Source organism: Rhincodon typus, chromosome 2 (genome assembly GCF_021869965.1).
Source record: "Rhincodon typus isolate 14 chromosome 2, sRhiTyp1.1, whole genome shotgun sequence".
NCBI lineage: Eukaryota > Metazoa > Chordata > Chondrichthyes > Orectolobiformes > Rhincodontidae > Rhincodon > Rhincodon typus.
Genome location: NC_063333.1, coordinates 100,347,953 through 100,373,448, shown reverse-complemented (window position 1 = coordinate 100,373,448; position 25,496 = coordinate 100,347,953). Strand labels below are relative to the sequence as shown.

The 25,496-nt window shown below is 39.8% G+C and overlaps 1 protein-coding gene across 1 annotated transcript in view; it reads right to left on the bottom strand.

The window, feature by feature from the left end:
* Positions 1-25,496, bottom strand: part of dnah5 (dynein, axonemal, heavy chain 5) — a 343,343-nt gene that overhangs the window by 84,451 nt on the left and 233,396 nt on the right. Inside the window, exons 53-63 of the mRNA XM_048608626.1 lie at positions 24,372-24,494; positions 22,944-23,157; positions 22,584-22,807; positions 21,432-21,630; positions 16,840-17,012; positions 12,219-12,349; positions 11,520-11,673; positions 10,273-10,540; positions 6,539-6,770; positions 3,006-3,120; positions 2,787-2,904 (exon numbers count right to left, since the gene is read on the bottom strand). Of these exons, the coding sequence (XP_048464583.1) occupies positions 2,787-2,904; positions 3,006-3,120; positions 6,539-6,770; positions 10,273-10,540; positions 11,520-11,673; positions 12,219-12,349; positions 16,840-17,012; positions 21,432-21,630; positions 22,584-22,807; positions 22,944-23,157; positions 24,372-24,494 (1,951 nt within the window). The remainder of the gene's footprint in view (positions 1-2,786; positions 2,905-3,005; positions 3,121-6,538; positions 6,771-10,272; positions 10,541-11,519; positions 11,674-12,218; positions 12,350-16,839; positions 17,013-21,431; positions 21,631-22,583; positions 22,808-22,943; positions 23,158-24,371; positions 24,495-25,496) is intronic.

Genomic DNA, 25,496 nt, shown 5'->3' with positions numbered 1-25,496 from the left:
CAAGCCCTGCCATTTGTGTGTCCACCTATCATGAATGCACTTACCTGTGCAAAATTTACCACACATCATTTTGCACATTTCGAGTCTAATTTTCACATACCCATGGTTTTAAAAAAGCAAAACTAAAAGTAAACACATTTACTGAGTAGAAACTGTGCACCATGCATGAATCTTGAACTGCACATGAGCAGGCTGATCTGTTAGCCATTTGCTAAAATTACAGTTTGAGGTTTTCAAGGATCAAAATCCCACGAATGGCAGGGCTTTACTGTACTCAGAGTTAAATACAAACTATATGAATGCAGCCAGGGGACAGTTTCCAATTGTTCATGTGACAACATTGTATACCCGATGAACAGATTTCCTATTCCCATTTTTTGCACAGTTGAATTTACATTCCTCCTTAAAGATGCCACTGGAGAGATTTAAAAATAGATCTGCTAAAATGCTACACAGATGGTTGAAAGAAAACGTGACAGAGCAGTTCAAAATTATAAGACGTAAATAGAGAAAAGGAAAAGGTCCTGTTGACGTTGCCCATGGCTGAAGAGAATTGTTATTTGACACAGCAGATTCCACAGTCAGAAAAGTAACCTTTGTATTCATGACAACCAGATAAGATAATGAGGTGCCTAATAAAAATCTGAGTGGGCAAGAGAAAACTTGTCATAATCAAAGGCTTTTTTACATAATTGCTGCTACATATTATATATGTAGGTATACCGAAACTATAAATACAACTAACAAAGTAATATAAATGAATTTAGATAAATCACTGTAAATAGTAGCGATAAGCCCCATCCCATCAGCAGGGGGGATTGAACAACGAATGGTACAAACACCACGTATAACAAAGGGCATAAACAGATAACCTTGTGAAAGGAGAAAGCAGATAGCATTGTAAAGGGGGCATTTGCAAAACATTACTTCACTATAATGACCTTGGGAAAATGAACAATCCCACAGTTTCACAAGGTACCTAGCAAACAACACCCACTCAGTATGATGCAGCAGTCTGGGGAGGGGCATAAACGTCAGAGGGAAGGAGGCAAGCACTGATGTCAATGTTGCATGCAATCATTTTAATGCAGAATGTAAAAATATCCTGCTCCTAACAGGGAAAAATGGAGTGTCTTGAAGTCTATCTCCAGAGACCTCTTTCAGGCTGTTTGGTAAGGAGCTCTGAATAAAGATCGATTTGTACTGCTGAACACCGGACTAAGATTCCTCTTTAAGATCTCTTCCTACAACAGACCCTCTGGTCAAAACATCAGGAACAAGGCGACACAAAGCAGAGCAGTGAACTTCAGTAAGGCATTCAACAAAGTTCTGCATAGTAGACTGGTGAGCAAGGTTAGATCACATGGAATCCAGGTAGAGCTAGCCACTTGGATACAAAATTGATTTGAAGGTAGGAGACAGAGGGTGTTGGTGGAGGGTTGCTTTTCGGACTCGAGGCCTATGGCCAGCGGTGTGCCACAAGGATCAGTGCTGGGTCCACCGCTTTTTGTCATTTATATAAATGATTTGGATATGAATATAGCAGAAATGGTTGGTTAGTTTGCAGATGACACTAAAATTGGTGGTGCACTGGACAGCGAAGATGGTTATCTCAGAGTAAAATGGGACATTTATCAGACGGGCTGATGGGTCAAGGAGTGGCAAATGGAGTTTAATTTAGATAAATGTGAGGCGTTGCATTTTGGTAAGGCAAATCAGGTCAGAACTTATACACCCAGGGAGTGGGAGGGGGCATTAAAATGGTTCGCGACCGGAAGGTGTTATCGTTTGTCGCATACAGAGCGCAGATACTCTACAAAGGGGGGAGGTGTAGGGGAAGGTGCAGCACTTCCTGCAGTTGCAGGGCTCCCCACTAGTCGCACCACCCCTGGCACCTTTCCCTGCAACTGCAGGAAGTGCTACACCTGCCCCTACACCTCCCCCCTCACCTCCATTCAAGGCCAAAGCAAACCTTTCATATATGACAGGGGTTCACTTGTACATGTGCCAACTTGGTCGATTTATCCGCTGCTCCCGATGTGGCCTCCTCTACATCGGTGAGACCAAGCGGAGACTCTGTACATGACAAATGACAACACCTTCCGGTCGCGAACCATATTAACTCCACCTCCCACTCCCTGGGTGACATGTCCATCCTGGGCCTCCTCCAGGGTCACAATGACACCACCCACAAACTGGAGGAGCTGAACCTCATATTCCGCCTCAGGAGCCTACAGCCCGATGGCCTAAACATGGAATTGACCGGCTTCATCCCATGTCCAATCCTCCCTCTCATCCCAGCCTCCTTGACCTGTCCATCATCTCTCCCACCTATTCGCCCCTCCCACCTCACTGACCAATCCCCACCACTCCCTACCTGCACTCACCTATCACCATCCCACCTACCTTCCCCAGCCCCACCCCTCCTCTCTCTATTTATTTCTGAGTTCCTGTCCACCTCCAACATTTTTGAAGAAGGGTCCTGATCTGAAACGTCAACTTTCCTGCTCGTCTGATGCTGCCTGGCCTACTGTGTTCCTCCTGTTCCACACTTTGTTATCTATATTTTACTGTAAATTGTCAATGTGGTTTCAATTAATGATTTCATTTAAGTTATAAATGATCTATTTTCATGTAAATTCAATGCTCAGTGATGTTTCCTCATAGTCCTCATGAACTCATGCTATCATACAAATATTTTTTTAAAAAATTATGTGTTTCAAACTGATAATAATGCAGCTGGGCTAAAGTCTTTTATTCGCAGTAAAAGTATGCAGTCAACTTACATGCCAAGTATAGGTCTAAACATGCATGTTGGTGCCAGAAATATGGTATTTTATTTGCCATCATGTATGCCAGGTTGAATATTACACCACAACCTACAACAATCATGATTATTTTGCCCTGGAGACATATGATGTCATAAGATTTTAAATACAGGGCCAATGAAGCATAGCCAAAAAATCAGACAAATTCTAGGAATATTATCTATCACAAGTACATACCATGTCAGCCTTTGCATTGGCTACTTGTAGTTCTCTCTCCTTCAACTCAAGTTCTTTATTTAGTGCAGCCACTGATTCTGAGGCCTCCTTCAGTTTTTCGAGGCCAGTATTCATTCTATAGAAAAAATAAATTTCTATTTTACAGATGGTTTGGCAAAACATTTTGGTTCAATACTCTGTTTGAATTAATTATGTACTGAGATAGAGCATTCCAAATATTCACCACTCTCTGACAGAAGAAATTCTTCCCTCATCTCAATCCTGAATGACTGCTGTTATGCTCTGATACCATGTCCATTTTTCCAGACTCTCCAGCCAAGGAACTGTTCAATTCATTCTGCATTTCACTATGTGACAGACTATGTTACTGCTGCTTTCAATAAATGTTACTGCAAACAATAACTAAACTCCTCAGGAATGTGCAGGGCTGGATGAACACAGCAGGCCAAGCAATGGCCTGCTGTGTTCATCCAGCCCTGCACCTTGTTGTCTCGGATTCTCCAGCATCTGCAGTTCCTACTATCTCTCTCCTCAGGAATGTGTTTGACAAATATCTTGACAATTGAGTCTAGACAAGACTGCCACATTTTGTCTGAAAAGACTAGTATGAAAAGGCATAAATAGAAAAAAAACACAAAAAAAATCTAATACTAGATAATGCAATGATGCACACGTTTATTTAAAAGGCAGTTTGGCCATTAATCACTCAAAGAAGAGCAACAGGTTTGAGAAAAGAAGGTTACAGAATGACAATGGTCAAGCATGTGTGGGGAAGAAAAGAAATTTCAAGGCTGGATTAAGAGGAAGCTGGTTGATTTAATGTGCTTTGATACAAAAAAGTCAACAGAATGTGCTAAAATGGGCACTTGTTACTATTGTGTTCATCCCACACTATAAGCACACGTGATTTATTATCACAATGAAGTTACGCACCTTCAAATAATGGGAACTTCAAAGCCCTTTCTGGATTTAAAAAAGCAAGAGCACACCAGGAAAGTCATGCGCTCAGTCAGGAACTTGATTTCAGGTCATCGTATTAGTCATCTGGCCGCTTGCTTGAAATCAGAGTCCTGCTGAATATTCTGCTTGAACTTTCTTAGCTAGCTGCGAAAGTACTGTCTGTATACCAAGTAATCTGCCTTTTCCTTCTTTTCATCATTCCTTGTATCCAGACCTGGGACATTGCCAGTAATACCTAACCCTGCCTTGGATTATTCTTTAGGTTTGGTTTCATATGAGCAACGTATTCCTCTGAGTTTTTTGTAATTTTCAAATACGATTTTGGACATTCCTGGTTACTTGAAACAATTTTACCAAATGATTTAGCAGCCAGAATGGTTTCCTTCAATCCACTAACAGTCATGACCTGTGCAAAATGTAGCTAAATCACTGGTTTCAAAAAATAGATATCAAGCAATGAACAAGAAAAGATATCTCCTCCGGAACACATATTAATTGCTGATATCTGATTTGGAGACTGCATTAAGACTTCTGGTGCTCTGAATCCTCGAGTTTCTGCTCTTGAGTAACTTGATGGCATCTTGGGAAAAAGTGCATCGAGATCGATCTGTTGTATAACAACCATATGTCATGTACAATAGATGGATGGTGGGTGGGCCTCCATCCTAATCCATTTGATGACGATATGTTTTGCCACTATTATTTTCTGAACATTATATCTGCATTCTCTGCATGTCTCATCAGCTTACCACTTGTAACTTCAAAATCTTCAGTGCTATGAAGCTTCAAATTTCTTTCCAAGTACACATGAATCTCCCTTTCTATGATTAGCTTGTGTGAGGGCCACAGTCTTTTAATGGGCTGCTTGTCTGTGGTGTGTTGAGCAATTGTTACAGTTTTTGGAAGTTTTTTCTGGAGGTGGTCAGTGGTTTATTATTTGAACAATTCCCCTGTGAGGTTTCAGTCTTTACAGTATGATATTTGTCATGCACCCAGAAAAGGAAGTCCATATTTTATGTCAGCTATACTCTGGGATAAATCTAAGTCCACGATTGCGTACCATTTCAGATGACAAATGTACAGGAGGTTGCTTGACGTGATGCCACATTGAATGATGCTGATGAGGTAAATGTGTCTCTTGTCTCACTATCCCCAGGTCCCGAATAACAAACTCTAGCAGGTGTGCCATGTATGGAATTCCAAAACGTATTTGAGGAAGTGTCACATAATGGACTCGTCAACAAAATTGTAAGTCCATGCAATAAAAAGGACACGAATATGAAGATGGCTAAATAACAGGAATCAGAGAATAGGGCATTTTTTTTGCAACTGGAGGAAGGCATACAACGGCGTTCCTAAGGGGGTTAGTACTAATACTATTAAACATACTTTTTTCCTTGATTTCAGTGAGCAGATCACAATCCCAATATTTATAAACAATATGAAACATGGAAATATTATGAAATATGAGGAGGATAATTATATAGTTCAAGACGATACAAACAGGTTAGTAGAATGGGTAAACAGGTGCCAGATGAAATTTAACGCAGGGAAATGTGAGGCTCTACATTTTTTTAGGAAGAAAGGGGAGAGGAGAGGCCACAAATCTAAAAGAGGATTGGAAAGCAGAAACTGTTGCAGCCTCATGCCTAGAGATAGTAGGAACTGCAGATGCTGGAGAATCCAAGACAACAAGGTGCAGAGCTGGATGATCACAGCAGGCCAAGCAGCATCATAGGAGCAAAAAGGCTGACGTTTCGGGCCTAGACCCTTCATCAGAAAATCTAGGCCCGAAACATCAGCCTTTTTGCTCCTATGATGCTGCTTGGCCTGCTGTGATCATCCAGCTCTGCACCTTGTTGGCTCGCAGCCTCATGCCTGCCTCCCAGCCATCGTTAGGGCAGGCAGGCTCCTCCAAGACTTGATTGTGGTGTCAGGAAAATTCCTGACTCACAGTATCCATGTGCTTGACAAAAATCTAGCCCACTGTTCTCATTAATGAAGCTGTCAAGAACCAGAAGACACTGAATTAAAATGATTAACCAAAGGATCAATGGTAAAATTTTTGTATCATGGGGAATTGTCAAAATTGGGAATGCCCTGACTGAGAGCAGAGGCAGATATAACTGTAGCATTCAAAGGGGAATTAGATAAACATGTGAAGAGTAAGAATTTGCAAGATTTGGAGACAAGGGTGAGGTTGCAGAACACATTGAGTTGGTCTCACAATAAGTCAGCAGGAATAAAGTGTGCTAAATGGATTGCTTCTGTGCTGTACCCATTCTATGATACTTTGCCCCACAATCCAAATGCTAGGCACAACATTCACACTACTCTACAAAGCAAAGCCAAGAAAAAATACATAAACCAGCCCATGTTACATCTTCGTAGATGTTGTGAATAGCATTCCTTGCTCCTTCCTGCCTGGCGCCTTCTTTTTCCATCCACTTCCTGGCAAACTATTTACAAATAATACACTGAAGGGAAGTTCAGGTGTGAAAGTCAGTTCAAACAGCAATATTTTATGGTATGAATTTTATTTCGATAAGAAGAGTTTGATGTTGAATTCCTACCTATTAGCTAAGGTTTGGACCTCAGAATGTTTCTCTTTGTAGATTGCTTTATATCCTTGAATGAATGAGAGATAAGATTTTGGCGTCACATGGGTAGATCGGCGATATCTTTGGAAATAGTCCACACATTTCTCAGCCACACCATCTTGGAAGGATCCCATGCACTCAACCACTTCTCTTTTGATCTCAGTGGTGCAGTCAACTCCAAATGAAGATAAGAAATGGTCAGACACTGTGAAAAGCAATAAAAAGCTCCAATTTATTAGAACACAAATTGACTTGTCCTTGGGTAAGTCAGAAGGTAGAAATAAAACAATGCACTTGTTAAGTTTTGTCAACTTCATACTGCAAAGAGATAATTGACCTTCAAAAACCACAACTGTCTTCCCTTGTGTTGCATATGACTTTAATCAGTGGAATGTTTTCCCTCGATTCCAATCGATGTCAATTTTGCTAGATTTCCTTGGTGCAAAACAGCTTTATTTCTTTCACACACACAGTTCTGAGGAAGGGTCACTGGATCCGAAACATTAAATCTGTTTTTCCCTTCACAGATGCTGCCAGAACCGCTGAGCTTTTCCAGCAACTTTGTTTTTGTTCCTGATTTACAGCATCCGCAGTTTTTTAGGTTTTTCTTTAGCTTTACTTCTTTGTTGCTTTCCCTGCCACATTGCTGGTCCCTTGGCCCTGAAGGAAGACCCCTTCTGTCATTCAACTGTCCTGACATCCATGCTATCACAAACCTTCCTTTTGATCTTATCTAATTCTTTGCTCAAACCTACTACATCCCTAAGTTTTTCCAGTTCTGAACAGGGTGAAATCTCTGCTCTTCCTGTACAGATGGTGCCTAAACTACTGAGTATTTTTCCAGTATTTTCGGCTTTAGTGCAATTAAGCAGCCATATTTCTGTTCTCTCCGGCTGTTCTGAAAGTTATATTTCTATTTATGTATGCATGCATGATGTGGTATAATGGGATTCATGTAAACTATGATGATATAACTGATAACATAACTGCAACATCAGTGAGAGAGATGTCACCAGTCCACAATGAGCACGTGACAAGAAAGATCTTAGACAAGAGAGCTGTGTTTGATAACTTGCTATGTACAGATATAAATAAAGGGTTGTCAGGGTACAAAAGGAATAAAAGAGCCTTACTCAAAGACATGGAGGAAGCAGCCTCAGGGACAGTGTACGAGCAGACATTCACACTCCCAGATTCTTCTGATCAGTATTTCAATGCACAGGTAGCCGTATTGGCTTAAAGCACAAGACAAAGCATGATAGCAGCCATGGTAAAAAAAAATCCACCAGAGCCAAGACCTGAAGTTAAAACAGGGCTCAAAGGACACAGCTGGAAAGGGAAGACTCTGAAGCCAGGACAGGACCCCAGAGGTTTCAATTACAGAGCTACAAAATGGGATAGGCAAGGGTCACCGACCACCTTACAGGAATGAAATCCCAGGTTGAGATGAACCACATGTCTTTGGTAACATTATGGGGTTCAAGAGAAATCTAAAAAGTGCCTCAACACATAGAAAAATTCAGTCTTAGGCCGATGAGATACAACTATGGTATTGTTTACATTCCGGGCACTGTACATGCAATGATGGATATTCTCTGAAGAGCAGCAGCGAATGAAGCAGAAAATGTAGATCTTATTCTTGTAGAAGTAGTACAGTCTTATTCTACGGTTCGATCAACAATTTACCAACAACTTCGTTCAAACTCAGACAAATTTTTGCTGCTGAAAATCTAGCAACGTGTGCAGAAAGGTCAAACAACTCTGTCTGCAACAGTGGTCAAAATATAGTCCAGAAGACCATGTGCTGATTCTAATGAGCAGAAACAACATTTGACAACAACAGAAGATTTATTGGAGCAGGACCACAGAATGGCTGTACCACAGTTCATGTGAAGAGAATCACAGAATCGTTACAGTTTTGAAGCAGGCCATTCAGCCCATTGAGTCTGCACCAACCCTCTGAACAGCATACCACCCAGACTCAAACCACCTACCCTATTCCCATAACCCTGCATTTCTTCCGGCTAATCCAACTAATCTACATATCCCTGGGCACTATGAGCAATTCAGCATGGCCAATCCATCTAACCTGCACATCTCTGGACTGTGGAAGGAAACCACAGCACCTGGAGGAAACCCCATGCAGACACGGGGAGAATGTGCCATCTCCATAAAACAATCGCCCGAGAGTGAATCGAACTCAGGTCCCTAGCACTGTGAGACAGCAGTGCTAACCACTGAGCCACTGTGCCACCCCTGGAATTTCTACACAAATTCTGTGGGGCACATCTATGTATCACAAAGTGCATCAATCTGTGCAGGCACTTCAAATAACATATGGGAAAACATTTTTTCATGCCAACCTCTGCCATACTGAACCAAGTATTTCTAGAGCCAACTATTTCAACAAGATTTCCAGAAAAGTCATGGGAAAAGCTAAGAACAGCTCTTTGATTTTAGAGGGAAGATGTATTTAGTTCTAGTCAACTATTATGCAAGACGGACTGAAGCAGCAAGAATTCAATCAACCACAGTGATCACAGCAGTGAAAAGGATCTTTGTGAGATCTGGTTTCCTGGAAGAATTACTATCAAACAATGGACCTCTTTTAGTGAATGAGGATTTCAGGAAGTCCACTTTGGAGGCAGACATCATCAAGTGATAAGTTCTCCATTCTATCCTCAGTCAAATGGAGAGATGCACAGAGCAGTCAAGACTGTGAAGTCACTGATTTGTAAGAATTGAAAGTGAGAATTACCATTACTCAGTTACAGAGCAACACCAATGAGTAGTAGGTATGTGCCAACAGAACTGTTAGTGGGGACGAGCTTGAAAATGGATGTTTCAGTTTTATAACACAACCTCAGACCAAACAGAACCCCTCAAGACATGAGAAGGTAAACAGCTAGAGAAGAACCAAAGCAAAGAGCAGCAGATGTGATGCGACTTTTGATGCAGGGTGAAAATTCTGTCAACTTTGCAGTCAGGGCAAAAAGGGACAGGAAAGTCAGAAACCATGGCATCAGTAAAACAGATAAACTGAGATTTTATGTAGGCAGAACACCTGAAGAGATATCCAGGAGGATGAGGAAGGCATGATCTAACTGGAGCCAAGAAGTGGGACCAAATTTGATTATGACATGGTTTTGGGACAGCCATACCTATAATGTATCAGATGGTGTGCAGAAGCGTAAAACAATTCTAGACATGGTACATCCCTATTACCCTGGTGATGAACAAATGAATTAGATAGGGTTCTGTCGGAGTTCCAGAACATCTCAATCATGAGATTTAGATGTGTGTGGGTGGGTGGTGGGATGCAAGATGGAGATCACAGTGATAATGGTGACAATGATAATAAATGATGTTAATGATTACAAAGAGTCTGTAAGTAAATAAAAGTAAACTACTGGAATAATGTAGACATTACAGAATGATAAACTTGGGAGATGTGGCAGTCAAAATTTGTGGAATTCAAATTCATGCTTCCCTTAGTTTATGTCACACATTGGCATATTTGAAGTCTGTTTTAAGCTAAGTGAACCATCTTCAGTGCTCAGATCAAAGGTTCCCCGTCAGAACATTTCCTTTCCTGTTCTACAATACTGACTAAATAGATACTTGGAATAACTTTTGTAAACTTTAACCAAATAGAATTTTGGATAAAGAGTAACTTTTTTGACTTTCTCTATTATAGCCAGACTCACCAGCAACAAGAGCATCTTTTGGCCAACGGCTGAACCAGTCCATGGTGCAGCCCGAAATAAGGGCTGGAAACTTCAGCGCTCGATTTCGGAACTTCTCTCCCACCGGTGAAAAGCAAAGTACTACGTGAAGATTCTGATGAACTCTACTCATAAAAAAGTCATAGAGGTTTTCACCAGTTGGTGGCCTGCGAGGATATTCCTTCTTCATTTCAGGTACTAAGTCACTAGTCATCTCATCCAACTCATCTCGAGCAAATAGGTTAGAGACCTAGGATCAAAGTAATAAATATTAAGTTGATGATTCCACAATAACAGCAAATATTAAATTACAAAATAAGAAATAGAACCAGGAGTTCATCATATGGCACTTCAAAATTGTTTTGCCATACATAGGGAACGTGTGCAAACTCCACACAGACAGTCACCTGAGGGTGGAATCGAACCCGGGTCCCCTGGCGCTGTTAGGCAGCAATGCTAACAATGGAGCAATGCTGCCCTCTAAAATATTTGCCACTCGTATTGGTATTGAAGAAATTGTAATGGTACAATGCATGATATCCATTTTGTTCTATAATTGGAATCAAAATCTAAGATCTACTCTGCAAACAATACGCCTAGTATGTCCCATTACGTGCAAGGTTCACACTAACCACCCTGATGCAGGTGAAATTACTTAATCCAGGAGCTTCTCCATTGGAGTAAATAAGTAGATTTTTTTGTTGAGTAACCACTTGGATTAGATGCTTCACGGGTGTGACTCAAATATTAGAATTTTAGGTGTGCATGAACTATTACTGATTAGAGGACTCGTCCAAATCTTACATGGTTCATCTTACACATCAAAACCTAAGGGCTGAAAATGCCACTAAAACATGGAAATCAGCTGACTTTGTGTAAAGAGGTACAGTAAGCAAGTTTACAGGAAGGGAAAACCAGCTTGTCAGGACTAGCAGCCTCAGTTTAATAAAGCTACAAACATATTATCTGTACAAAACACCAGCAGATTCCCATTTACTTTTGTTACAGATGCACATTTGATCACTAGGCACACTTTGTACAACATTAAATATATTATTTTAAATTGTGCATCAGTCTTGAAATTTTAAATTTTTCAAAACAACACGAGTGAATTACATGCAGACTAAATATTTAGCAATAATATTATGGAAGCTAAATCATATTGTATTATATTAAGTACTATACACACCGTATGTATTCACTTATGTCCAAATGTTAAATTAATTTACCTCTCCAGATGATAAAACATTGTTCATGTATTCAAGAAAAGATTCATCTTTTATCTCATTATCTGTAAATGTAAAAGTCGTTCCTTTGCCTTGATGACCTGCAGTCTTGTATAAAACCTTCAAATCTTCCATCAGGTTACAGCTATTGTATGATCTGAAGTAAGATTGTAGAAACAACTAACTTCTTTTAAAGAAATAGTAAATTATGAAACATCTAAGTATTAAGCTAAAACACTCAATCAGCAAAATAACGTTCATGAGGATTATTAACATCATTGTATCCTCCCCTTTTTAATGGTTAAAGTATTAATTTCAGTATATGTTCAGTACAGAGTGATGTGTTAAAATTATGTACATATGAAAATTTGAAATTTGAACACAAATTTGACAATATTGCCACTTAACCTTATGTTTTATTTAGTTATAGCATCATTAGATGAAAAGCGTTAAAATTCACCATTAATTATCACGAGCAAACCAACATTGAATATTGCTCTATTCAAAACTACACTGCATTCATTTTGAAGTTTTAAGATAACAAAATAAGAAGTTTCAAAGCTGTTGAATATTACTTTCTAAATGATTCTCGAATATTTCATCCTCATTCATTATTATTGTCTTATGAGCGGATTGAGTCTCTTGAAGGAGTAAGTATTCAAATAAATGTTGAAAGGGCAATGAGAAATTCTTGTACCTTACCTTGTTAGTGTGATTTGGAATGTCTTGTATCCGGCAATAAAGGATGCCAGTTTGGTCAAACTTTGCTTGCCTGACCCACCTACCCCAACAAGCAATGCATTCCCACGAGGTGTGCGGATAATGCGTGAAATCTAGTGATAAAACAAATAATTTAAATAAGTTGTTTATGTACGAGTTCAGCAAGAATGCTTTTCTCCGGGACAGAAAAATACAAATTTTGTGTGCTCTACTCTCTGCCTAAGAGGGATGCTAAGATAAGGAACACACTACTTGAAAGTGCGGTGGAAGCATATCCCAAAGGAACTTTTGAAAGGCATGTACTTGAAGAGGTCCAGTTTTCAGGGTTATAAATATGAGTCAGGGGTGTAGGTCTAAATTGGATAAATCGCACAAGCACATTAGGCTGAAAGGGAAAAAAAAACAAAGAACTACAGATGCTGGAAATCAGAAATGAAAACAGAAATTGCTGGAAAATCACATCAGGTCTGACAGCATCTGTGGAGACAAAGCAGAATTGACATTTCAGAAGGCTGAAATGCATCCTTCCGTGTAGTAAAATTGTATGATCCTATGCACAGGAGCAAAGATAAAGCGAACTAATTGCAGAGATCTGCATGGACAATTCCTGGTGTTCCAATGATTGGCACCACTTTCACTTACATATAGTCTTGATGACATCATGATTTTCTAAAGTGTTTCAAAGATAAGGCACGGAAAAAATAGTATGTAATTAGTGCACAATAAGATCTGCAAAAGATTGAGACAATCATTAATGATAGCCTGATTTAGATATGCTGAGTGAGAGAAAAGTGCTAGAAGCACTTATCTACCATTAGTTTAATAGTACTATGAGTTATTTTGCACTATAGCTGAGACAGAGCTTCGGATTAACATCTTAGTTGAAAGATGCTATCTTGAACATTACAACTCTCTATTATAGTACTGTGTTCATGTGTTAGCTAGACTACACACTCTTGGGTATCTGGAGTGAAGTTTGACTCGACAACCTACTAAATCAGAGAAAAAATGCTACTACCGAATCAAAATGGGAAAGTAGAAACATCACAGTAATATATTTTCATCAAATCAAACTAACTCATACATTGAACTACCTCGCTTTTTTATTTAAACCAATGAATGCCATCATCATCACACTTGTCTCAGCCCATTTCTACCCTGACTTGAGAGCTTAAAGTATGTGTTTTGGAAGTGAGGGATAGTTAAGCATGTTCTGTATCTATAAAAGGTTTTCAGTACTGAAATGGAGTCAAGCACCTGCTGAGGCGTTTTCCTTTTTTTTATGCGCAAGGTCATTAACACTGAATTACAGGTCATTAACACTGAATTACAGGCACACAATCTATGCAATTTAACTTACTTCATAGTGGAGAAGGAGAGGGAGACAGCTTGTGGCACTGGGGGCGGGGCACTAAAGAATGACCATGTCTGCCTGAGTAACATGCCTAAAATCTCACTTCACAAAAAAAGGTATAAAGTGTGTGAGATAACAAGGTGTAGAGCTGGATGAACACTGCAGGCCAAGCAGCATCAGAGGAGCAGGAAAGCTGACGTTTCGGGTCTGGACCCTTTGATTGTGTAATATAACTTGCCCTCTGCCATCGCAGAAATAGCTCCATGAAACTTGCTCATGACTATTCATTAACTTCAAATGGGAAACTCCTAGTCTCCAATAGTATAGCAATCTATTTCCTTATATCTGGACAGATATAATTGCTGTAGAGGGAATACAATGAAGATTCACCAGACTGTTCCCAGATGGTGGAACTGTCATATGAAGAGAGGGTGGCCAAAATGAGGCTATATTCTCTGGAGTTTCGAAGAATGCAAGGTGATCTCATTGAAGCCTATGAAACAGATAAAGGGATAGAGAAGGCAGATGCATGTAAGATGTTTCCCCTGACTAAGGAGTCTAGAATGAGGCAGGGCACATTTAAAATTAAGAGGAATGCTATTTAAGTCTGAGATGAAAAGAGCTTCATTCCCCCAAAGGGTTGTGAATCTTTACGAATTCTCTACTCAGAGACTCTGAAAGCTCAGTCTTTGGGAATATTTAAAGATGTGTGTTTAAACAGTCCACATTACAGAAGAAGAGGTGCTGGAGCTCTTATAAGGCAAAAAGTCTTCAGGATCAAGTGTATCCCAGAACATCATGGGAAGCTAGGGAAGAAATTGCAGAGATATTTGTATCATCTACAGGCACGGGCAAGGTGCTAGAGGACTGGAGGGTGGCTAAGGTTGTGCCTTTACTTTAGAAAGGCTACAAAGAACTTCAGAGAACTATAGACTAGTGAGTCAGACGAGGTGGATAAATTGTTGGACGAGATTCTAAGAGACAGGATTTACATGCATTTGGAGAGGCAAGAACTGATCAGAGATAGTGAGCATGGCTTTGCGTGTGGGAAGTTGTGTCTCACAAACTTAATTAATGGTTTTTTAAGACCTTATCAAGAATATAGATGAGGGCAGATCAGTAGACATTGTCTGCATGAACTTTAGCGAGGGCTTCAACAAGGTTCTGCCTGGTCGAACCTGGTAGACTGTTTCGTAAAATTAGACGACATGGGATCCAGGGAAAGCTAGCCAACTAGATATAAAATTAGCTTGATACCAGGAGACAGAGAGTTGTCGTAGAAGGTTGTTTTTCAGACTGGAGGCCTGTAACCAGTGGTGTTCTGTAAGGAGCGGTCCTGCGTCCACTGTTGTTTGTCATTTATATAAATGATTTGGATGAGAATATAGGAAGCATGGGTAGTAAGTTTGCAGATGACACCAAAATTGGTGGTAGAGTGGTCAGTGAAGAAGGCTAAGAGAACACCCTGTCTTGAACTGCTGGGCCAATGGGCCAAGGAATGGCAGATGGAGTTTACAGTCATAGAGTCATGGAGATATACAGCAATGGAAACAGACCCTTCAGTCCAACTCATGCATGCCAATCAGACAAACTAAATTAATTTAGTCCCATTTTCCAGCATTTGGCTCATATCCGTGTAAACCCTTCTAATTCATATACCGATCCAAATGCCTTTTAAATGTTGTAATTGTACCAGCCTCCACCACTTCTGGCATCTCATTCCATACATGCACCTCTGTGTGAAAAAGCTGCCCCTTAGGTCCCTTTTATATCTTTCCTCTCTCAAATTAAACCTATGCCCCTCTAATTTTGGACTCCTCACTCCAGGGAAAAGACCTTGCCTATATATCCTATCGATGACCCGCATGATTTTATAAACCTCTACTAGGTCACCCCTCAGCCTTCGACACTCCAGAGAAAATAGATCCAGCCTATTCAGTCTCTCCCTATAGCTTAAACCCTCCAACCCTAGCAACATCCTTGTAAATCTTTTCTAGTTTTACGACATTCTTCCTATAGGAGGGAGACCAGAATTACATGCAATACTCCAAAAGTGGCTGAACCAATGTCCTCTACACCCACAACGTGAACTCCCAACTCCTATACTCAATGCACTGAATGTAGATAAATGCAAAGCGTTACTTTTTGGTAAGACAAACAAGGGCAGCACTTACACAGTTAATGGGAGGGCCCTAGGGAGCGTTGTCAAACTGAGAGACCTAGGGGTTCAGGTATATTGTTCCTTGAAAGTGGCATCACAGATAGACAGGCTGGTGAAGAAGATGTTTGACGTGCTTGCCTTCATTGGTCAGAGCATTGAGTATAGGAGATGGGACGTCACGTTGCGGCTGTACAGCATGTTGGTGAGGCCACTTTTAGCCACTGTGTACAGTTCTGGTCGCTCTGCTATAGGAAGGAAATTATTAAATTGGAAAGGGTGCAGAAAAGACTTACAAAAATGTTTCCAAATCTAGAGAGTTGGAGTTATAAAGAGAGGTTATATAGGTTAGCATTTCTTTCCCTGGAGCTTAGGAGGTTGATGGGTGATTGTATCGAAGTTTACAGAATCATGAGGAAATATAGGTAAAGTGAACTGCACAGTTCTTTTCCCTAGGGTAGGGGAGTGCAAAATTAGAGGGCATAATTTTAAGGTGAGAGAAGAAAGATTTAAAAGGAACCTGAGGGGTAACTTTTTCACACAGACAGTGATTTGTATATGGGATGAACTTCCAGAGGAAGTGGTAGGTGCAGGTACAGTTACAACATTTAAAAAACATTTGTACAGGTACATGAATAGGGAAGGTTTACAGGGATATGGGCCAAATGCAGACAAATGGGACTAGTTTAATTTGGGAATCCTGGTTGGCAAGGATAAGTTGGACTGAAGGTTCTATTTCGGTGCTGTATGGCTCTGTGACTCTATGAGAGATTGATAAATTATCAATGGCATAAAGGGTTCTGGGGATAGTGTGGCTAAAAAGATTTTGAAGTGTTTGATCAGGCAGGATTGTATTCAATGGTGGAGCACTCTCAACAGGCTGAATGGCCTAATCCTACTCCTATACTCCTATGTTCCACGAGTTTATTCGTTTGTGTCCTATATTTCAACTATTCTGTATAATTTCACATCATTTATTAATTTAATTCAATTTGATGCACACCATCTACCTCAAATAGAGTAATTAAACTTTCTGTAGCTATCTAATGCCATTTCAAAAAATTTCAATCACTTTCTCTTAATGATTTTACCTTCACTAAGTGAGTCATGGCATCCTTAAAAAAGACCATATCCAATCCTGCTCCTCGGATGCTGTCATTATACTGCTGCAAAAACATATTTAGTCGATTCTTCAGGTGATCAAAACTTCCAATAGGCTCATAAATCTTTGGCATATCCACATCAATGTCCTCAGGTTCATCTCCTAAAGCAAAAAGTTTTCTTTTATGATTGTATAAACTTAAATAACTTTCGGACTTTCATTTTCCATATTAGGGTCTGATAGCAGCATTAAGCTACCAAAGCCCAGAATCCTAATGGTTTCATGCTCAAAATGCACCTTGGCCTTCTAAAATCGAAGGGAAAATTGTACCTCAGTGTAGAGATGCTTTTGCTCAGCACATTTGCTGACCCCAAAGCCTCTGCTGAGACCCGAGGTCGCATAAATTAAATTAATTAGTACACACCTTTATCATGTAGGGTGCCTTAAAGCATTGGCTGCAATTGGAAAGCCTGGTATATATGAACATAGAAAATTTAGAGCAGGATGTCATTCAATCCATCATGTCTGTGCCAAAGCAAAAAGGAGCTATTCAGCCAAATCCCACTTTACATAGCTATGTAAATTACAGCATTTGAATTTATATCAAACTACTTTTTAAAAATACAGGGTATTTTAATAGAGGGTTTCTGCCTTTACCATCATTTCAGGCAGTGTGTTCGAGACAACCATTGCCCTGCTGAGTGAATACATTTCACATCAACTCCCTTAAATTCCTTCTGCCATTTATTTGAAATCTATAGCCCCTGTTTACTGACCTCTCTCTGCTAAAAGAAATAGATCCTTCCTATCCAATCTACTTAGGTCCCTCATAAATTTACACATCTCAATTAAATCTCCCCGGAGTCTCCTTTATAATACAAATTTTAAAAAAAACATAGCTTGTACAAAAATTCAGTACAGCTAAAATTTTTGATGCCTGGCAACGTCCTCTTAAATCACCTCTCCATTCTCTTCAATGCCATCACATCCTTCCTGTAATGGGGTGATTAGAACTGCACAGAGTACTCCAACTGTGGATGAACGAGTGCTTTGTACATTTTTATTATAATCTCCACGTTCTCCTACTCTATGTCCTAGATAATAAACAAACATATCCAGAACGGCTTCTCACCCGGGTTTCAATAAAGCCTGTTGCAGCAGGAAACATGGCAACTGGGTGTATTGAATTGTGGGAGAGGCGTCATGCCAGTCTCTCAGCAGCTGTAAAACGTTTTCTAAATAAGTCAGCAGGTAGAAGGGGATGGCATGGGATTCCAGGCTATCAAGGGCTGGATCCCCATTAGATTCATTAATGAGCCAATTGACACCTACCAGCTGCCACTGATCCTGGCATCTGATTGGCTGGAAGCTTTCACCAGGCAGGACTTCCACTGCTGGGGTCTTATGTCAATGAAGGTCCAATGGGGCAACTTGCGTCTCTGGAGAACACAAGACAGTCAGGCCTTTCCCACAGCACTGACAGGAATTCCAGGCCAGTTCTCCAACTGGTGAGCAAGACTCCATCGTGCTGACTAAATACATCACCCTACCTACCTGTCCAGCATCCTTCAGTAATCTGCGGACAGTCCCTCTTTTTGTCTACACATTTTAGTATCCCACCACTTAATGTGTATCTTCTCGTATCTTGTTCCCCTGCTTAAAATTTCTCCTCACGTTTCTCCATGTTGAATTTCATTCACAACATTTCTTTCCACCTACTGATACTCCTCTGCAGACAACAACTTTCTACCTCATTATCAACCACAACCAATTACCTTAATATCTGCCTTTAAGTTTACAACATTAATACTTACCATGAAAAGCATGGGACTTGATACCAAACCCTGCAGAATCCCTGGAAGCAGTCTTCCAGTTCCGAAAACATCTATCAGCCACTATTACTTGCTTCTTGTCACTGAATCAATTTTGGACCGTACTTGTCCTTGCTCTTGGATTCCATTGCGTTCTTACTTTTTTGACCACCCTGCCATGTGGGATCTCCTGAAAAGCTTGACAAACTCAGTGTAGACTACTTAAAGTACCACAAACATGCCATCAACCTTCCTTGTAATTGTCTCAAAAAAATTTAATCAAGTTAGTGAGACTTGAGCTTCCCTTAACAGTCCATGCTGAGCTTTATATTAATGCATGGCTTTCTAAATAATGATTTATACTATCTGTCCAAACATTTCTTGAGATTTTGCATACGACCAAGGTTAATCAGACTGGCCTGTAATCAGAGTCTAATCTTTCCTCCCTTTTTAAACAATGGCACAACACTGAGAGAGGGTTCTTGTGGTGCAATGGTAGTGTCCCTTCCTCAGTGTAAGAAAGTCCAGGTTCATGTCCTACTTACCCTGGAGATGAGTGTTAAAAAAGTTCAAATGAGTTAATTAAAAATACTTGTTTTCGAGCTCTTGTGGTGCAGTGGTAATGTTCCTAACTCCGGGCCAGGAGGTCTGGGTTCAAGTCCCACTTGCTCCAGAGGTCTGTCATAACATCTCTGAACTGGTTGATTAAAAATGTTGAAAACATTAATAGTCCTCCTGTACCAAGCCTCCAGCTGGATCAAATTGGGAAATGATGGTTAATCAATTGGGTCTGGTGATTTATCCAATTGAAAGAGGCTAAACCGTCATTAATATTTCTCACTCATTGTATTTACAACTTCCAATACTTCACATTCCTTTTAATTAACTACAGACAGTCCCTGGGTTGCAAACAGGTGCTGTTCTTGCATCCTTTTGCAAGTTGATTTGTATGCAAGTCGGAAAACAATGCTGGACAATATAAGGTAGCCATTCACAAGTACAAGGGATGTTTGTATGCAGGGACTTTAAAATTACACCCTGCATAAGACTGCGTTCATAAGTTCGATCATTCGTAAGTCAGACACTCATAAATCAGGGATCCCCTGGACAAGGTCTACATTTAATTTTCTTTTGTGCAGGCACAAAACATTCATAAAGAACAATGCCTTTTGGTCTCTACTTGGCATGTATCTTTCCTTTGCTATCCTGTTGCTTTTTACCTACCACTGTTATTTAAAGCCTTTCCTTACTTCCCTTATTTCCTTTTTTAGTTTGACCTCTGCATTTTCTATATTTAGGTTTTCAGTGTAAGCCTTCCTTCTTTAACATTATAGTCAACACTTGTGCTGATGTGCAATAAGTCTAGATTTAATAATCCTACAATTCCCTGTAGAAATATTTTCTTACTCCACTTGAATGCCTCCTATTGTTCTGAAATTGATTTACCTTTAACTACCCTTTTCTAGTCTAATTTTGCCAAATCACATCGGTTTATCAAAATTGGTCTTTTCTCAAATCTAAAACTTCTTGTCTTGCACTATATTTGTCCTTACACATACCTATGCTAAATCTTACAGAATTATGACCAAAATGTTCTCCCATTGATATCACACACAATTGCCCAGCTTGGTTTTCACAAACTTTGTCCAGAACTGACTCCTCTTGTTGGACTTGCCCTGGTCTAGTAGAAAGTACTGCAGGGGTAACTTAATGAGTTAAGGTTGCCTGAGCCCTCCCAAAAGACCAGTTTCACTTTCCCCTCATCTCCTTGACCCCGTGGATTCTTTTTTTGGAGAGCTAGTTTTCTTCAAAAGAAAATTTTGCAAAACCACCGTCAACCAAATGCTGAGTCTATTTTGAGGACTGGAGACATAAGAAATTATCTGTTCCAATACCCAGACCCCTTATACTCAAATTCTTGACAGGAGATAACGTGACAGATGCAAACCTTTCTTTTCATGTGAAATGCATTTTTCAGTTACTACACAGTACATTTTAATCATGCTGTTCATATTTGTGAAAGCAAATATACACAATCGAGTTGAAATAAAAAGTACCTTTCTTCTTCTAGGTGATATTGGCTGCTATGGTTAAAGGCTGAGGCTGTGGGTTTCAGTTCTGCATACCTTTTTCTGAAAGGCTCAGAGGACTAAATTGACACTTAGCTTATGAGCATTAGAGTTAGTTATCCTAACTGACTTAAATATCTGGATCTTTTTACTGTACGAAAGCTTAAACACCAAGAAGATTTAATTATGTTCCTTAAAATATTTAAAAGATTAAATTCGGTCAAGGTGGCTGAGTTATTTCAGATAGGGTCAGGAAGACTCGGGATATAAATGTAGGTTCTGTAGGCACAGATTGGACGTCATGAAGTATTTTCAAAGGAAATTGTTTGTTTAAGGAACAATTTGTTAATGTGTGTAATACTTGCAAATTCACTGCAAACATTCAAAAAGGAACTGTGTGCGTTTCTGAGCGTAGTCAACGCAAGTATGTTTAGTGAGCTGGGTATTAGGAGGTATGTTTCTCCCAGTCACCATACCCTTCTAGGTTGATTGCATGATGAGTTAGAAAGAGCCTTTTCTCTTAACTGGCCTTTGCTTTGCTTCCTCTGTGTCTTTGCCTCTCTGAGGAGATTGTGTGGCTGGTTACTTGTATGCTGGTGCAGTGATTTGAGGTTGGGATTTAGTGGGGTTCGTGGTGAGCAATGTAACAGTATGGCAGAGGCTCAATGAACCAGCTTTTACATGTTTCATATCTTCATTACCTGTGGATTCAGGTGCATCTCGTAAGAAGTCAACGAAATAAGCATTGACTCCGACATTGACTGCAGCCAGAGCTTTCTCCTGAAGTTCTTTCTCAACTACTTTGGCTAAAGTTTTGTCAAACCAGGCTACATCCTCTTGGGTCGTAAATCGATCAGCTATAACGCATTTGCATTCATGTTTCCACAGCTTTAGAGTCACCTAAATATACAATAGAATGCAAATAATTTATGAGCAAAGAAATGTAAATTAATAAAGTGAAATTTATTTTTAATGATCTCCACTTGTAATGATTATTTATTTAAATTATGGATTCACCTTTGCCAAAATCATAATAATAAAAGCATAATCATTGAGGTTTGTTTCTGTTGCTAAGATCAGTATACTTCAGATTACATTGTATTATTTCAGGATGGGAAAGTGTAATTTGCATTCAAAGTGCTATCTGTTAGTGTTTGTGAGATAGCAGAACATGTTTACAAGTTACACATTCTGGTTCAAGCTACTCCACTTCCTTCACTTAAGTATAGAGTGGCATGAAGTGATCCATTGATACACATGCCTAACAGAGGAGAGGTGTCTGTTAAATCAATGTGAGGAGCAGGTGAGGTTTATAGTACAAAGTTTACAGTTTACAATACAAGACTACTGCTGCTGCATTAGTTCCACACCACATCACCACATAAATCCCGACTGAACAGCAATGACTTAAATCAGAGTACTATAATTCAATTCAAAAATTTCATGGTAAATCATAAATCATTTCCAGAAGACTATCTAATGATACATTCATTTTTCAAACCCATACTTCATAGGTTAAGGGATTGTTTTAAAATCTATGTATCTCAAATGTAGTGATGTAGTGTAGTGTTAGTTTTTCAAATTTCAACACTGGAACCAAATTCCACTGCAAATGATTTCTTGAATGATTTGCAATGACTGTCATTGTTTATAATCAGCACATACTTTTTAGTATTAGCAGATCCATCAAAAAAAACTGTTCCCATTTCAGCTTCACATTTTCTAGTTCATGTGTGGTTTTCTGCTAATATAGTCAAAAAGTCATAGCCTGGACATGCACAATGTCCTGAGATGTATTCCTCGCCCAAAATGAAAGCAAGTTCATAGGAGATGAATTTTGAAATGATACTTACATTTTCATCATTGACAACCTCTGAGGTGCTATTCAACATTCCTTGCCAAATCCGTGAGAGATCTCTCAGGTTAAAGATGTAATGAAACTTGGCTGGAGTGGGCAACATTTTCACTTTGGTCATCTGCCAAAGTTTGCGGGTCATTGGTACCAGTTTGGTTACCAGAGTTCTCACTGCTGTAGAGAAGCCCCGCTCACTGCAATAGTGGCCACGTCCAATAACACCTGAAAACAGAAACATCAAAACTCAAACTTTTTGCTTATTTATTTTGATAGAATTCGAGAATTCGAGAAAAGGTTTTTCCTCATTTTAAAACTAATTAGAAGGTGGGATAATTAATATGACATGTGGTGTTCTTACCAAAAATCTTATCGATTGAGGAATTTGAAGGCAATGTGCAGTTAAAAATTGAGAAATGCCTCTTCAAGCGCTGGGGTATGTCATTTCTGCCTCCTCCAGCATGGATCATTGCAGCAAGGAACTGGACATCAGCAATGTTTGTGAATTCACCTGGTTTTTCAAGATTATAAAAACCATTCTGTTCCATCAGCTGTCGTACAATTTCATTGGTGATCTAAAATGAGAGCAATGTTAAATGTCTTGGGGATTTATTGCGCAGTTGTGCAATGCAACTCTATTCAGAAATAAATGTAACTGAGAAAAATACTTTCTTTTGTGAACTTTCAAACACATCAAAATAAGGAATGTAAATGGTGGAGAATGGAATATTTTTCAAGAATTCACTATCTTGGATAGTGACTTGTTTCAGACAGCACAGTAAACAGCAGGGGACAGCTGAAGACTTAAGAACACGGCAGAAAAAATAATCCCTGTGGTGATTTTCAGTAAGGAAGGCTACTCCAGTGAAAGGTAAAAGTATTTCAGACCTAGTAAGAGAAGTGTTGCACCAGGGCAGTTAGCAACTCCATGAGGAATAAGAATTAGTAACTGCAAAGCAGTACAGCCTGTAATGCAAGGTGCTGATCTGTGGGAGCCCAGTCCCAAAGTGAAGTTCAGAGGTGAGAAAACAGGTGTCAGAAACTCCAAAAATACAGCTTAAAATCCTTAGTCCTGACTCATCATTCCTCAGAGTATAGAGGCCATTTAAATTTAATAGCTGTGAACTTGATTTTCCAGGGCTCAGGAATCCTGACTCTTAAAGGGAGCCAGAAACTGCTGGCTGCAACAGCTGAGTGTTTTTCAGAGTTCTGCTTGTCGGGGAGAATGACAGGATTTATTTGCCCACCTTGCAAACACAAAGATGCTGCAGAATTCACATCCATTCCCATGATCTTCAATCCCTCCCACATTCTTCAGATGCCAATCCTGCTTCCAACCAAGCACATTACTTAATGACCATCCTCCCACTTTGCAGTAATTGTCCCCTGTCTCTTCTTAGCTCCTGTGAGTACCCATGATATTCCCAGCCACAAACAAAGGTATCTGTTCCCTCGGAGACAGCAAGATTTGCAGATGCTGGAGTCAGAGTCAACACAGTGTGGAGCTGGAGGAACACGGCAGGTCAGGCAGCATCAGAGGAACAGGAAAGTTGATGTTTCGGGTTGAGACCCAGTTCTGCTGAAGGGTCCCGACCTGAAATGTTGACATTCCTGTTCCTCTGATGCTGCTAGACCTGCTGTGTTCCTCCAGCTCCACACTGTGTTGACAGTGTCTGTTCCCTGCTCTGTGCTTCCATTAACCATCAGGGTCATGCTTTCTGTAGGTTGACAAACTATTGTACAATCATTTAGGGTTTAAAATGAGCAACAAGAAATTTTACTTAGTTACCTGATCTCCCCATTCATTAATAACAGGCATATTAATGTCATCAATGAAAACAGTCATCTTTTTCCCAGCAGGCGGACCATATGTTGTACCCATACGTTTATCAACGTAGCTCTCAATTGTGCGCTGCAACACAAAGTCAATACGAAATTATTCATACTCTTTCACTATACTTTATGCAATTATAATTCATACTTGGTCATGAATTTTATTTTTAACGCATTATATATTTTTAATTATTTTTATCAATATTAAATCTAAAGTAGCTATTCAGCTGAAAATTAAGAACAAACTTCACAGATCCTGATAAGTTTCTATGCTGCATTGTAATTTAATTCAAATATACCTCACTAGAAAATCGGGAACTATATTTCTATGATTTTAACCGAAAGATAGGCATGTTGGTTACACATGCTTATCATTTTGGGGAATATAAATGCAGGCGTGATCTGTAATTTACACCTGCTTGATCCAGTATTTTATCAGATATACCTCTGTAGGCATTTGAGCACAACACAAAAAAAACAAAGTTACAACCGGGTGTCAATGTTGGAATATGAGGAATTCTACAAATTGGAAAATAGGCAGCACTCTCTCAAGCAACAGAAAATGTCCGTGGCTTGAAGTGCAGATTGATTGATGTTACTGTTATCCCATGAGACACCCTAGAAAGAGCCTGAGCCTCAAAGCATAAGTATCATTAACACTGTCAAAAGTGATGAAGGGCAGACTCCTTATTCAGCACATCTCTGTCCATAAAGAGTTGTATAAAACATCCAGCAATGGGCACCTTTATTTGTTCATTGAAGTTAACAAAGTGCTGCAAACTACACTGCTTGGCAGCACTACCACATTCCCACTTCCTCTGAAAAAAATGCCTCGGACAGAATTTTAGTCTCCTGCCAGTGGGTTTACAGGTGGGAGCAGCATATAACATTCCTTGAGTGGCCTTTGGCTTCATTCTCACCCAACTTTGACCTGTTTTGCAACCTTAAGTAGGGTGGGGGGTGCAGGTCTTAGGTGGCACATCTATCGTTGCCCCCAAAATGAAGCCCTTAAGTGGCCCAATACTGACATGGCAGAATTTTCTGGCCAGTGGGAGGGATTTGAGGACGGGAGAAACCTGGT